Genomic DNA, 14397 nt, shown 5'->3' on the forward strand with positions numbered 1-14397 from the left:
GGAAACCCAAAGCGTGAACACGCACAAGGCAGTTTTCACGCTACCTACAGATGCATTTATCCGAGTGCAGAGTGAATGTATTTTGCAGTTCTGTGGCAAAGAGGCATTCGGGTTATGTACAACCACAGCCTCGCCGGTACTTCCAACAAAGGTGCAAGTTCATCAGGATGTAAACCAGGCTTCACCGCCTGCCCTGATCCCAGTGCACGCAGGCGAAGGAGGGAGGGAAGGAGGGGGACAGCCGGGCGGTTACACACAAACAGGAACCAAGGCCATTGCAACCTGCTGGGGAAAAAAAAAAAAATTTAAGGGCCTGGTCCTGGGGAATTTTGAGCTGACTCACCTATCACCATTTTGAATGGGATTTGACTGTGTGTGAGGATCTTGCCGGGCTCCAGGAAGATGTCAGGAGTGGCAGCACCAGACACCATTATGTGACTCATAAGCACACCTGGATAAATTTATTCTTGGGGCCATTATTTCACTTTTTTCATGTTCTTCCTCATTTTTTCCATTATTTCAGTTGAGTTACAGTGATGATGATCCTGCCTTTGCAGGAGTCCTCCAGCAGGTGTCCTGGTCTCTTCCAAACCCAAGAAAAAAATTGTTTACGTTTATTAATTCTCCTGCAAAAAATGGACATGCCTGGGCTTAGGTTTTCTGGGCAAGGGAACAGATCCCCTCCAAACAAATCTAATGCAGCTTCCCTTAACTGCTTTGCCCATAAATTCATCTCCTATACACAGGTATACATACTCCTGCTATGAAAATACCACCTACCTTGAGGCATTGTTCGCTCAGTAAACTCATGTTTGAGATGGGAATAGGAGAGCATGTAAAATTACCCTCACAGCATGTGTCATACTTGCACCTGTTAAATCCCCAAGACCCTGTACTTGACCTCTTTTTCTTCTCAGGTGCTACACAAATATTTATACTTTGGTGCTTTCTCTGAGTGATGGTAGTCAGACTCCTGTCAATCTTGAAAAACCACAGGAAACACAAGCCCAGGGGATGGATGTCAGCAATAGCCAAGGGCAAGGGCACCCGTAGTAAAAGGGGGGGTGATACCCCTTGTGGTAAATCTGCAAATACAAGAGAAGCCTGTGCTCTATAATCTATTTTTCACAAAATACCACCACTCTGTTTTTTCAGACCTCAATGCATCACTCTTTGGGGCTACAGTATCTCATGCAGCCAGGTCCCTGGCTGATACCATGGGGAGCCTTCAGCTCCACAGACTAAACCTCCGATTTCCCAAGGACGTGGGATGTGTGTCGTCACACTGAACCCCATCGGCCTGTGCCCCCCGCCTCCACTGAGCAGGGGCCCAGAGAGGCAGCCGTCTCCATCCGGGGGGATGTTCAAAATTTGACCACCTAACGCTTGAGCATCCTGACCTACCTCTGAACTTTCAGAGCAGGCAGGGGTTGGGCCAGGTGACCTCCAGAAGTCCCACCTGACCCAAACTGTTCTACAGCTCTGCAGTAGGATGTGTCCTACGGATGGAAAGTTTCTCAACTTTGAGAAAACAAGTGCCTGGATAGAAAAGACAGCTCTCACTAGGTCCTCGCTGAGGAAGAGGCTGCCATGTACATTAACCCTTCACTAGAAAGTTCATAAGGAGGCCGGGTGGTGGGAGAGAGGGAGGCGGTGTGAGTGCCCTAGCCAACAGGGGAGCTTCAGCAACATGTCCCACCCCAGCAAACACCTCCAAACACAGCCCACATCCCAAGCAAATTCATCTTCTCCAGTTCTGCTACTCCCCAGATGACTTTTCTCCTACCTGAGCCCCGTGAACAGCCCTTTCGATGGGATCAGACCTTGCCAGAGACCTTGGTTATCACGGCTCCTTGGTAGCTGAGCTCCCCCAAAGGGGACAGCTTGAGGTGTCAGAGCACGGGCAGTGCCCGGGCCACAAGCCATGTGGATGCTGCACAGGGAGAGCTTGGCCCTTACCTCCCTCCCAGCCTCTACTCTGGGAGATTTCTGCAGGGTCACCTGCTGATCGCATCACAAAATTGCCTGGCGAGATTAACTTGGTATTACTCGTAGTGATAATAGACAGGCATCTGGTTTCCAGTGTTTCAGAATTGTGCTATTAAAGGCTGGATGTTTTTTTATGGCTTTGCATAGTTTTGCAAGCACAGATAACAAATGTAATCAAACACTGCATTTCAGAAAAAAAGTCTGATGTCCCAGCCTGAAGAAATCCTCCTTTGCATTTACATCACCCTGTGGCTGGCCAACTGCTTTTGGTCTGAGCAAGCTGCAGAGGCGTTACTGCCTTTGCATGGTGGATATTCTCTTTGATGGAACACTGTTATGGATACGTACTGTAACTCCAGTGCTTGGATACCTCTTGGAAGAACTTCAAATGTATAAGCCCTGGGAAGAGGGGAATTTACCAAGTATGCACGCCGTTCCCAAAGGTATGTGTGTGTGTGTCTCTTATTGTGTAGCTACCAGAGCAGGGTGGGGGTTAGTGTTTTTGCAGCGCAGCTGCCCTCCTCGCCAGACCCAGGGGAGAGTGAGCCAAGCTACCCGGCTGTTGGCATGATGGCACCAACTCTCGTCTGGAATGACCAGAGGCAAGATGTGACCACACAACTTGCTTTAGCTACGTAAAGATTAACGCATGGGTTAAACTGGAGGTGCCTGCCTTTCCTCGTCAACTACTCCTAAATTTCAGATGGCTGATGCTAAAAGTAGCAAATCCTTCTCCTGGCAAGTAGCAGTTTACTTTGCAGACAAGGATTTATATACCTAGAAACACTCAGGCAGCCCTTCGGCAACCACCTCCTTACCCCAGTGACCCGCAGGGCTTGCTGAAGGCAGGCTCTCACCCAAAGTCATGCAGGACGCACAGAAAAGGCAGCTCAGCCCTCACTCCTCTTCGGCAGCCCTGCTGGAGCCCAGGCTCCATGTAGGCACCTGAATGAGCCTCAGGGACTGAGAAAATTGAAATGTTTCACCATAAAGGGCAAGTGTGTTCCCTCTCTCAGATGGACACGCAGGACTGAGGTCAGGGAGCACTTATGCAAGAAGGTCAGACATAACAAGAGGCTTTGCAGGAAGGCACAAGGCCTCTGAGATGCTTCCTCAGTGCCGTGAGTGAGGGGCAGGGAGCTCAAACTACTGCTACAGACGAGGAAAGCCCACTGCCTCTTGCAGTATATAATGCATGGGACAGGGCTGCTTGCCTGGAGGCCTGCAGAGACGTGCCAACATTTACCACCAATCTAACGGGAGGAGAGAGCAGCCATTGCGGAGGTAAACAGCAGCCCTGCTTTCAGAAAAACAAAAGCCTTGAGTCAGCTCTGTTTACTTCGAAAGATGCTTTCCAGCCTCCTCACAGACCTACCTCTGGACTTTCAGCGTTAACTCTTAATGCTAAACCCAAGCTGTGCCAGAGGCAAGAGCCTCTCCATCCACAGACTAAATACTCCTCGGAAGAGAAGATGAGCACCAGCACTTAGTTTACATTGCGTGATGCTTTCCAGCCCCAACGCAACTGAGCCTTCTCTTTCCCTCAGCCCTGACCCTCGCCCTAGGCTCAGCCTCAGCCCTGGTGCTGCAGCCCTTCCTATACAAAAACAAGCCTTTCCAAGAGGAGGGTTCAAGCATCAGCCCTCCATTGAGTTTGGCAGCCCCTTCTCAGTTCCAACACAGGAGCAACTTGGTGCTTTCTCTTCTACCTAATCCAGCTCTTCCTTCCCCACAATAACTCTTCTCCCAGCCCCACGTCTCCCCGGACAGCCCCTTTCCAGCCACTCTCCACCTGCAGCTCCCAGCCCCAACCACAACACCACCCTGAGGGCCAGCTGCAGGGCAGGCAACTTGCCACACAAAGAAAGGCTGGAAGAAAGGGATTCATGAAACCTAGAAGATCGTTTCCTTGCTGGAAATATTCAAGATGTGGTTTGACAGAGCCCTAGATAACCCACTCTAAGATCCTGCTTTCAAAACAAAGTTAGACCCAATGTGCCCCAGGGGTCTCTTCCAGCCCAGGCTTGTCTGTTACCCTACTAGGTCCCTCCCTAACAAACAAGCGCCCATCATCTTAAAAGGCACTAGGAGATGCTACAGAACAACTTCAAACTTTAGCTAGGAAGTGTGGAAAAAAATTCCAAAAAACAAAGCAGGCCATCTTAAGAAAATACAAATATAATCCCAAGTGAGCCCCAAAACTAAGAAACCTGCCATGAGCCTCAATAACCCTGCTGGCAAAGGACTCAGGATGCTGGCGACTCACTGTAACACATAGCACATAGACCTCCTTGAGGAGGAAGACCAAACCTTGTGCTCTCTGGACCCAGAGGGCCACTGGAAGGGTAGATGCACGACCAAATGAAAGGAACAGAGACCAGAAAGTTTACATACAATGATTTTAACCATTATGAGTTTTCAGCCTCACTTCAAATACTGCTTGGGGCTTCCTCCTCCTCTCAACACTAACCAAAACTCTAACCTTGTCTTCCCAGGCCACTGGGCAGTGGGTTGGCAAGACAAAATTGCAAGTTTCACATGGACTTCTGACAACATTTGAAACTGTGGCATCAGGTTAAGAACACAGCAAAATCCTACTGTTTGTCTTCCCTTTTCAATAGCCAGTTAGCACATCTCCATGTGACAGCCATTTTCATGGATGTTCCTGCCCATCAGCCCAGTATACATGGCACTCAGCTCAACTATCTGTCAGGCTAGTATTGGAATGGTAACCACAACTGAAGGACACTCTGTGGCCACATATTTTACATATCTGAATCAATCTGTGTAACTTCCAACATCTTAAAAAAAACGAGAGAGGGTACGTGCTCTCAACTTCCACCCAATGCAGTGACAGCCCAAAGCGTACAGCACCTCATGGAGTCTATGGCACAGCCTGTCCACCACCATCACGAAACCCCGCAAACCACTGCGCACCCTTAATTAGACACTTGACAGCTTCCCTCAAAGACCCAGAGGAATCAGAACTTGCCATCATGTGGTAGATGTTGAAAGCCTTGGCGAATATTTATTTGACTTCTGATTCATTCCACTAATTATGAGTTATTGCTTGAAATGCTGTAAAAAGAGATTTTTCTGGACAAAGAAACTGTGAGCACGCTAAACATTAATCTATGAGAACAGCTGAGCCTGCGTTGGGTGGGGAGCAGACTTTCACAAGATTCTTTCCATGAGGTGACTTGCTCAAAGCCCAACCACCGAATGACAGCAGAAGAGGTGCCCCAACTCCCAACCTCTGGCCACCTTGAGTATGCCACCTTTAAACTCTAGTTCCTCTTTCCACCTCGAGCTGCCTCAAGCACAGTACTTCCTATCTTGTTAGATGGGCACTCCAGAAATTGTAAGGCGGCTCACGCTAACTGCTCACTCCGGGAGGTCACATTCACCTATCAAACCCATGCCATCTGGGGCTTCTGAAAGATTAAAAAAAAGAGAGACAAACAAGAGGATTATTAAAAATTTAACTATATACCATATTTATTATCAATCCACAGGATAATCTGATTGCTACATGAGCTCATAAAAGCTATTTCACCTTTACAAAATTAAAAAAAAAATGTGCCACAAGGATGTAATAACTGCTGATAACCAAGGACTGAATCTTAAAATTATAAATTTGCTGTAGAAAAGATTAAAAAAAATTATATTCACTTTAGAATTTTACTTTGAATAAAATATTCCCCTGTATAAAAAATAAAAAAGCTTGCTCTGGTTAGAATTAGAGTATTTTTCTTCTTTTTTTAAATCTGGGAATTTGCATAATATCTCTGTAATAGGTTTCTTTTTTTTTTTTTCCTATTGTACCACGCGGCATTCAAGCATAGCAGATTAGAAACAAACATGAGAAAAGCAGTCTTAAAACGTATGAAAACCACATGGGAAGTTTAAACTTCCTTTCCTTTCCTCTATTCTTTAAAGACACTTTAGCAAGAATAGCCTTGGAAAAGAATACAGGTGGGGAGGGACCTTCAATGTGCCATTAAGTAGAGCAAGGTAATAAAAGGCCTTTCGTAAGTGCTTTCTTAATAAGGTGCAGAAGCAGACTGCAACGTTGCTAGTACTGCACTATGTACAATATTCACAATAGATTTTTCTTTATTTAAAAATATTCCAGCTAGTTCACATTTTCTCTTCCATTCTGAGGCTTTCAGTTCCATCACAGCCTTGACAGCAAGAAGCGCAGCAGCACCACTTCCCTTGTGGTCGGTTGGTCCTCTTACAAAACATTGGAACCTGCGAGTGGGCCAAAGTTCTGGGGTTGTTTTCCTACATAGCAACCTTGGAAATCCGCCTGGGTTCAGGTGTACATACTGACGGCTGGAGTCCTGAGTTAAAAACACTCCGGCACTGGAGTTGGACACAGCAATGTTTTATATTGCCAAGGCTTTACCTTAGATTTGTCTTGTGTGCGTCAAGGGATGAACCTCTCCTAGAGAAACGTAAAATACAAAACCAAACAAAACAAAGCTAAAAAAACACACCGTCAAAGGCTTAGCAGCTCTTGACTCTCGACTGGGTGATGTCTGATGTTTTCTTGATGACGCTGGCCCGCGTCTCACGGTCTGGCCGGCTGCTGCTTGTGGAGGCTGTGGACATTACTTGTGGCAGAGGGATGTCTGGGAAAGGGGGCCAGGAGCTGTTGTAAGGCAGTGGGCAGCTTTCTTCTTTAATGGTGACTTGGAGGTCAGGCTTGTTGGCTACAAAAGTTGCCATGCTCGGAAGCATATGAGAAGTGTTCCTCATTCCCAGATTGCTGAGATACTGTTTGCCTTCAATGTTCTTCTTCTGCCAATGAAGTCGTCCCTAGAAAAGGGGTGGGAAAAAAGGAGGGAAGACTATATGAGTGAATGCAACTTTATGAAGACAAAACTAAGACAGAAACATCCACAAATTGCACAGGAACTACCCATCTCTAAAAGCCCGAGCCTCTAGCAGCTGGCTTTGATTGTCTTTGCTCTCAGTCACTTCTCCCTTTCTGAAGTTGTGTGCCTAAACCTCGATGGCTCTCCATCACTCCAGGGGCTCTGCCCATTCCTCTGATGGAAAATAAAGGCTTTGTTCCCAGTATGCTGGAGACAAAACCGGATACAGATGACCAAACCCTCAGAGCTCCAAATGTAAGTGTACCCTCCACTACCAGGGAGAGCATCCTCCTGCCAAGAGGCAGGCACAGAGACCCAAGACCTCTCAAACAGCACCACCCAAACTGTCAACACAGGCGAGGCTGCCAGGAAAACCACTGTCACTTGACGGTGCGTCCCCCATGACAGGGAGGAGATTCGCCCAGGAAAGCTGAGCATCCAGTCCTTTTCCCCATCACAAATGCCGCAATGGCATGTTCTGTCGAAGGAGGTTTGGGGACTCATTACTGTCAGTCTATATATGGGCTCCACCCTAACCAAGGCATGAGAGACAAAACCAAGAGAGTTAGGTGTGCTGTTACACAGCTGCACAACCTGAGGTTCTGCAAGAAGGAGGATTCAGAGGGCTTTCTGGGGGGCACAGCAGGGGAGAGATTTGTAAGAGGCCTTCTGCAAAAAGCAGCTGGAGCACAGGGCATCTAAGTGCCCTCAGTGAGCTTCCCCTGGTCTCCAAATACTCATGGAGATCAGTAGGTCTGGTCACTTGATGGCAGACCCAAAAGAAAACACGAGTGCTGGTTTTGCATAGGTGCAGCTCAGGAAACGTTCACGGGGTGAGTGTTTTCTCCATGGATTCCTTCCACCCAGCAATACCCAGCTGACTGCTTGGGAAAGCTTTCTGCCCCACATACCTCAAACATTCAAGTAGCATTTCTATCATATGTGTAAGTATTTCCTCCAATTGTATGAATTCGGGTGCCATTTAAGGAAAACAAAGTGAGCATGCTTTCAACCAAGATAAAATATTCACTATCCAGCCATGTCAATGCATCATATTAACAAGCTAGCTGGCACTGCTGATGGCTTTCCCAAACATCTTATCATGCAAATTAATCTCCTTGTAGTTCAGACAGATGAGGAGGAAAGAACTTGTAGAGATATCCATCCTGCGACCATCATCTGAATGTCTGTCTCCCTTGAACCTTCCTGGTTTGCCTTTCTCCCCCAGCTATCACCAAAATGAATACTTTACTGGTAGACAGAGTTGCAAATAGAGAAGGGGAAAGAACACCTCAGGACATTATTCTTGAGACCTTGCTCCAAAGTGCAAAAAATCCAGAAAACACTTACCTCTGCATTTTCTTCATCGCTCGGAACGCTGTCGGTCGTTTCACTTTCTGTCAAACAAAACAGAAACAAAAATGAAACTCACACTATTCTATCTACAGTAGCAAAATCCAGCTCAAGAGGCCTGATCCACTTCCAGCAAGTGGAAGCAAACAGAGTCAAGCCAAACGACCAGAAAACAAGGGAGGAGCATGGACCTCTGCCGCAGCAATAGCAATCCAAGGGATAGACAGCACAGCTGCATTGAACAACTGGGGTAAATTCACATGGTTATCACAGTAAACATGGCTGTACCCTGGAAAAGACAGCAACAGAGAGGGAAGAAGTAAATTTGTGTTTTCTGGGCAGAGGGAAGAGCCTCCCGCAAGCAGGGGATGCCCTCTCTCCCTTGCCCTCTCTTGGCAGCTCCAGTCCTGGCAAATAGCAAAGTCCTGTGCAAATCCTTACTTTTATCTCCCTGCAAAATCAGTAACAACTCCACCCCAGAGGAGATAAGTGTGTTTTTGTTTCATGAACTGTTATCTCAGCCTGCTGCCTCAAGGGCTTGTTGTCACTTCTGGCGCTTTATTACTGTTGTTATACTTTGCTCCCGTTTTGATTTTACTACCCATGTCCAGCCTCACCCCCCCCAGTCTATTTCTCAACCCTTCACCCACCATGGGAGCAAGTGGAAATGCTACCATCTCCAGCCCCATCACCTCCCCCCGCCACACACGGCCTCCCTCACCCTCATCGCTTCAGTCAGAGCGCAAACACAGCGGCACAGCTCCAGCAGGACAGCCATCCTCCTGCAGCTGCATCCCTCCTTTGCAGAAGTGCCTGAAATCCAGGATTTCTGACTGTATTTTCAAGCCCATGTGTGTCTGAACACAGGTCTCCAGGTGTCTCAGGGTCAGGCTCCTGGCCCATGGGCTGGCTGAGAGCGCCGTGCCTCAGATATATCCAAGACAGGGCACAAACCCTTATTTTCAGGACCAGTCTGCAGCAATGGCTGCTGCCTTCAGCACAGCCACCCAGTGCCCAGACCCTCACCCAGAAAAGCAGAGGCCTGGATTGCAGGTCCCCTTCACCTTGTGGGGTTTGGAACCACTGTGCCTTGTTTCCTGGGAGGATACCACTAGGCATCCTTGAGGCTACCAACAGCATTTGGAAAAGGTCTTCCTCCAACCAATGCCACCAGGGCCAAGCAGATAGGGGTCACTCACACTCTAAGCCAACGGAAACGCAGAAATTACAAAGTTCAAGGAACGATGTAGTGAGTTACTGTAGCAGGCAAGGGAGCTCTCAAGTCCCAGTTTTCACTCTCCGCTCCGCGTTACACATTTCAGCCCATGCAGACTTCTTTGCGCAGCCCCTGCACCCCTGCGACCATAAAGCACAATCCTGCCCTCCCAGAGAGCAATCCTGTGCTCTGCATTGGACATAACATGAGTGCTAAGGGTGCACAGACTGTGCCCTGTAGACTGTGCCCCTGCATGTCTTCAGAGAGACGGGCAGCACCTTGCCCTTCTCTCAAGGCTCGGCTAAGCGTTCGGTTTAGACAGCGGGCTGTAAACCAATGGTCTGAATTGTTCTTTCAGACCCCAGGATCTAAACTGCACCCAAAGTCCTTCTGAAACAAGGAAGCAGGCAGCTCAGCTACTCCAGACTACTACTTCCAAAGCCAGCATGTCCCCAAAACCAGAGCTTCCACCGCAGTGTGCAGTAAGCAGAGGAGCAGTCCAAAAAGTTAAATCTAACTGCAAGGCCCCGTGAAGTTAATACTCTGCAGAGCTTCTCATTCACTGGCCCAGGTAAAGAGAGATGTGCCAACATGATTAAGATGGCTAATTAAGCCATACTGGGGGGAGGAGAGGCAGAAATTAATCTGTGCAACAGAGAAATGGCCCTGGAGATAGAATCAATAGGAGGAATCCACACAGAGACAAGAAACAGATATTCCCTGACGTGAAGAAACATGTGGCAACAAAAAAAAGTGATGCAGCTGAAAAGGAATCCATCCTCAGTGTTTATACATAACAAAATGCTGAGCAAGAGATAGCACTATAGTTAGCAAAGACAGGGAAGCTAGCCACTCGGGCATGGAAAGTCAGAGAGGCTATCGCAATCAAAAAGGTTATTTGAATCGGTATCGAACACAAGAGGAGGTTGACAACACCGCTGGTACCAAAAAAAATGGATTTCATAGACATCTGTGGAAATACGAGAAAACTCCAAGTGCCACTCACATCATTTGCCTCTGTAACCTCAGAAGGGAACTAGAGGTCATTTTGAAATAAAACAGATTTATGTAGGACAGCTGATACCTCAGGCTGCTTTTTTTTTTTTATCGTTGTTTCAGAAGAGCTAAACTAACTGTTCCTGCACAGCTGCTATGGTCATACTCCTTCCTGCCATTCAGCCATCGCACCTGACAGCAGGCAGCTCAACCAAACAAAACCATGAGCACAGAGCCAGTGTTCCCGTGGTTCTCCTGTACAGGTTTGCGTGAAACAAGACAAAAACAGAAATAGTCACAAGAGTGTCCTACAAGTTTCAAGGTTCTAAAAATCCACAGACCCCTGCCCTTACTCCTCCCTCAAGGGTAAATGCATGCTTTAAAAAAACAGAGATTCATAGAACAATTTGAGTTGGAAGGGACCTCAGGTCTACAGCCCAACCTCTTGCTCAAAGCAGGGCCAACTACAGGACTGGATCAGGTTGCTTGGGGCCTCACCCAGTCAAGTCTTGAAAACCTCCAAGGTCAGAGGCAGCACAACCTTTCTGGGCATCCTGATCCTGTGCCTGACTGTCCTTGTGGTGAAAAAAGTGACTTTTTTTCTTATATCCATCTGGACTGAGTTCTCTTGTTTCAATTTATGCCTGCTGCTTCTCATCCTCCCACCACATACTACCGTGAAGAGCCTGGCTCTGCCTCCTCAATAACATCCCTGCAGGTAGGGGCAGGTGGCTATGAGGTCCCCAAAACTATCTCTTCTCCAGGCTGAAGAAGCCCCAGTCCCTCAGTATCTCCTCACAGAGTGGGTGCTCCAGCCCTTGATCATCCTGGTAGCCGTTCCCTGCACTCACTTGCTCCCGTTTGCTTGTATCTTTCTTGGACTGAGGGGCTTGACCAGATCCAATACTTCAGAATTAGTGTAACTAGTGCTGAGTAGAGGGTAATAATCACTCCCCTAGATCTACTGGCCATGCTCCTGAAAGCTGGTGGCCTTCTCTGTGGCCAGGGTGCTCTGCTGTCCCATGTTCAGCTCACTGCCCACCCACCTTTCTGCAGAGCTGCTCCCCATCCCAACAGCCCCAGCCTCTAACACTGCAAAGGGCTCTTCTTTCCCAGGCACAGGATGTGGCATCTGTCCTTTATGAATTTTGTAAGGTGACCCATTCCTGCAGACTCTCCAGGTGTCTCTGGACGGTGACCCTGCCCTCAAGCATATCAACGGGTGTCCCCTACTTGGTGTCACCTGCAAACTTCGCAAGGGTGTATTCCAACACCTCTTCTGATCATTGATATATTAAATAGGACTTGTCCCAGGACCAACCCTTGCAGTACAGTGCTTCTTACTGGCCTCTAGCTAGAGTAACCAGGATCATCAAAAGCTGCATTGAGATGCATTCAGAAGAGTGCCAGTGGCATGAAATCATCTCTGTGTTATCTGAGTTATGGGCTCGTAGGTCTTGGTATAAGTTAGGACAGCTGAAGGCTGCCAGGATAGTAAGACAACATAAGGGGACAGCAGAAGTACTTCAATCATGCCTCATTTTCCTTATGCAGGCTTGTTGCACTGACTTTAGGGGAGGTACCTGATGACTTGCCCATGTCAGGGTGGTTCTACTATCACCAGACCACCCCACTCTATCATTCCAGCCCACGCAATCACCATGGACTTCCAGACCAAGACAGTGACTTTTGTTTGTGTTTCAAGAACTTAGATCCTGTAGCTGAGGTTAAAAGAAAGCATCATTGTCATGTTCACATAGACAGGAAAAGTTCTGCAAGAAGCATGGGGAAAGAGGTCAAATGTTTCAAAGGCCCCGTCTCCCAGCTGCCAATAAGTTAAAGCATCCTTATCCCCCCGCCTTACGCTTTGCAAAGCCCTTCTAAATGCTGTGGCCATTACAGACTAAACACACTGGGAAGCATAATCATTTATCAACATGTGTGAGACTAACATTGGAGGCTATACAAAAGAACATCATACTATTCTCCCAGACCCAAAGATAAAAATTACTAAATATGTGTTTTATAAAAATGCGTCTGGAAGTAATTTCAGCCTAATGAGTCAAAGGCAAAACCATGTGTAAAATAATAAATTGCATGGGGAACAACTAATACTTAAGTTTGCCTGAAAAGATTACATTTGGGTTTCTACCCAGTCTCCTGAGGCTTGCAAGTTAGCAACACATTAAAAAAAGGAAGGACAGGCTGGATCTGAAACTTTTTCTACTTTCAAATGTGGCTTTGCCCTGCTTCCTATGGAAATAAGCCTTAGATGATTGCAGGGACCCTATATAGCATGTCCATGTATGTATTTGCATCTGTTCTCCCCTAACAACTTCTGAACGAACTGTCAGACTTGGACAGAAGAGTGCCAAAGACTCTTAACTTCACACCAGTTTTATGAAAATAAGGGGCCATACAAAAACAGAGAAACCATTAGCACCCTGACTCAGGGAAGTTTGTTATCTCACTCCTTGTTAAATATCAGAGAATCCAGATGGGACGCCAGCTTTGGAAGCCAGACGTCCACAGCTCTGCTGCTTGCAGGACCGCTTGTTATCAGTTGCTACATGACTGTTCAAGTCTGCAGACTACGTGTAACAAGACAGATCCACACCCTCAGGGCCCTCAGGTCCACATCTGCATAATATACCAATAGCGTGGCCCTTAGCGCTCTGTGCCCACTGTGCTAGGCACTGAGGAAACATAGAGCAGAGAAGACCTTTAATGTTTAGTAAGTCAGGGGGCAAGGGGGACACACAATATTTGCAGCACATCATTTGTATCACTGAAAATGCCCCTCTAATAAAAGATGAAAAAAGACCTCTCTGCATTACACCTAAAAAGGTTCTTCTTCCATTAGTCACAGGCTAAAATCTGCAGCTTTCATTTCCAACCTCAGACCTGCTGAGTTGTTCCCCAAGGTGAAATGAGCAGAGGACTGTGAGTTTTTGAGTTGCACTAAAAATGCAGAAGGCAGCTGAACAGACATTTCTGGATCTTTGCTGGATACTTTGGAAGAGTCCCCTTTCTGCCGGTGTCTTCCAAACATTTCCAAAAAAAGAATGTAAAGAAATGCCACGATGCTTACCTGCATAGGACGAGACAGGGGAGATCTGTAGGGGGTACAGCTGGCTCATGCTGAGGGGCTGTTCGTCGCTTTCTGTTGTCACCTCTACTACCTGGCAAACATCAGGAGGATTGGCAACTATCACCTGCTCCTCACTGCTGCCATCAAGGTGCGGCTGTCCTACAACTTGGGGTTAGAAATAAAAAATTGATTAGTCATAACATCTCAACCCTGCTGCATCTCCAGCAGCCTGTGCTTGGAGCCTGCCTGGTATTTCACTGAGTCTTCAATACTGTCTCAGAACTTTCTTCCATGCCCACCACCTGCCTTCGCCAGGACTTCTAAAGGAAACATGATTTATTTAGTTTCCATCACCTTCAGAGACATTTTTTTCCCCACTTGTGACAACTGAAAATGCCTAATTCTCCCCTGGCTCTCACACATAACGTCCTTGAGCATCCATGACATACCAGCTGTACAGAGGCTTTCCTCCACCCTGAAATGTGGTCTCACCAGGACATACAGACCACAGCAATCTCTCCTAATCCTGGAAGGCATTCTCACCCAGCAAGATGCCAACATCCCATGGCCTCTGGATGCTCTCATGTAAATGATGTACCAGAAGACCAGAACTGGCATGCAAAAAACTGGCCACATGGTCATGTAAAATATGGTGGGACTCTGATTTATACATGACATGGATCTGTGAAAATTCCTCCTCCAATTAGATGCTTATTCTCACTGATCCTTGCAATGCTACCGCTAGTATGTAGAAAAACAGTTGTACCTGTAGTCTGTAACCCCCATGGTCTGTGATAAAAAGCTACATGCTGGTTAGTTATTAACAGGTTTTCCTATTCCCCCGGGCACATGATATTTAATTCCAAACG

The 14397-nt window shown here is 47.1% G+C and overlaps 1 protein-coding gene across 3 annotated transcripts in view; it reads right to left on the reverse strand.

Annotated features, from left to right (window-relative positions):
• Positions 1-4991: 4991 nt before the first annotated feature.
• IRF2 (interferon regulatory factor 2) overlaps positions 4992-14397 on the reverse strand; it is a 44162-nt gene continuing 34756 nt past the window's right edge. For 2 of the 3 annotated variants that reach the window (XM_032999107.2, XM_032999109.2), the window contains 3 exons: positions 13529-13693; positions 8223-8269; positions 5460-6813 (listed from right to left, as the gene is read on the reverse strand). In XM_032999107.2, coding sequence (XP_032854998.1) covers positions 6502-6813; positions 8223-8269; positions 13529-13693 — 524 coding nt within the window. In that variant the 3' untranslated portion in view covers positions 5460-6501. Of the gene's footprint in view, positions 5424-5459; positions 6814-8222; positions 8270-13528; positions 13694-14397 lie in introns of those variants that run through there. The other variant, XM_032999108.2, reaches the window with a different exon arrangement.

This window comes from Tyto alba, unplaced genomic scaffold, assembly GCF_018691265.1.
Source record: "Tyto alba isolate M040663 unplaced genomic scaffold, T.alba_DEE_v4.0 Super-Scaffold_6, whole genome shotgun sequence".
Lineage (NCBI taxonomy): Eukaryota > Metazoa > Chordata > Aves > Strigiformes > Tytonidae > Tyto > Tyto alba.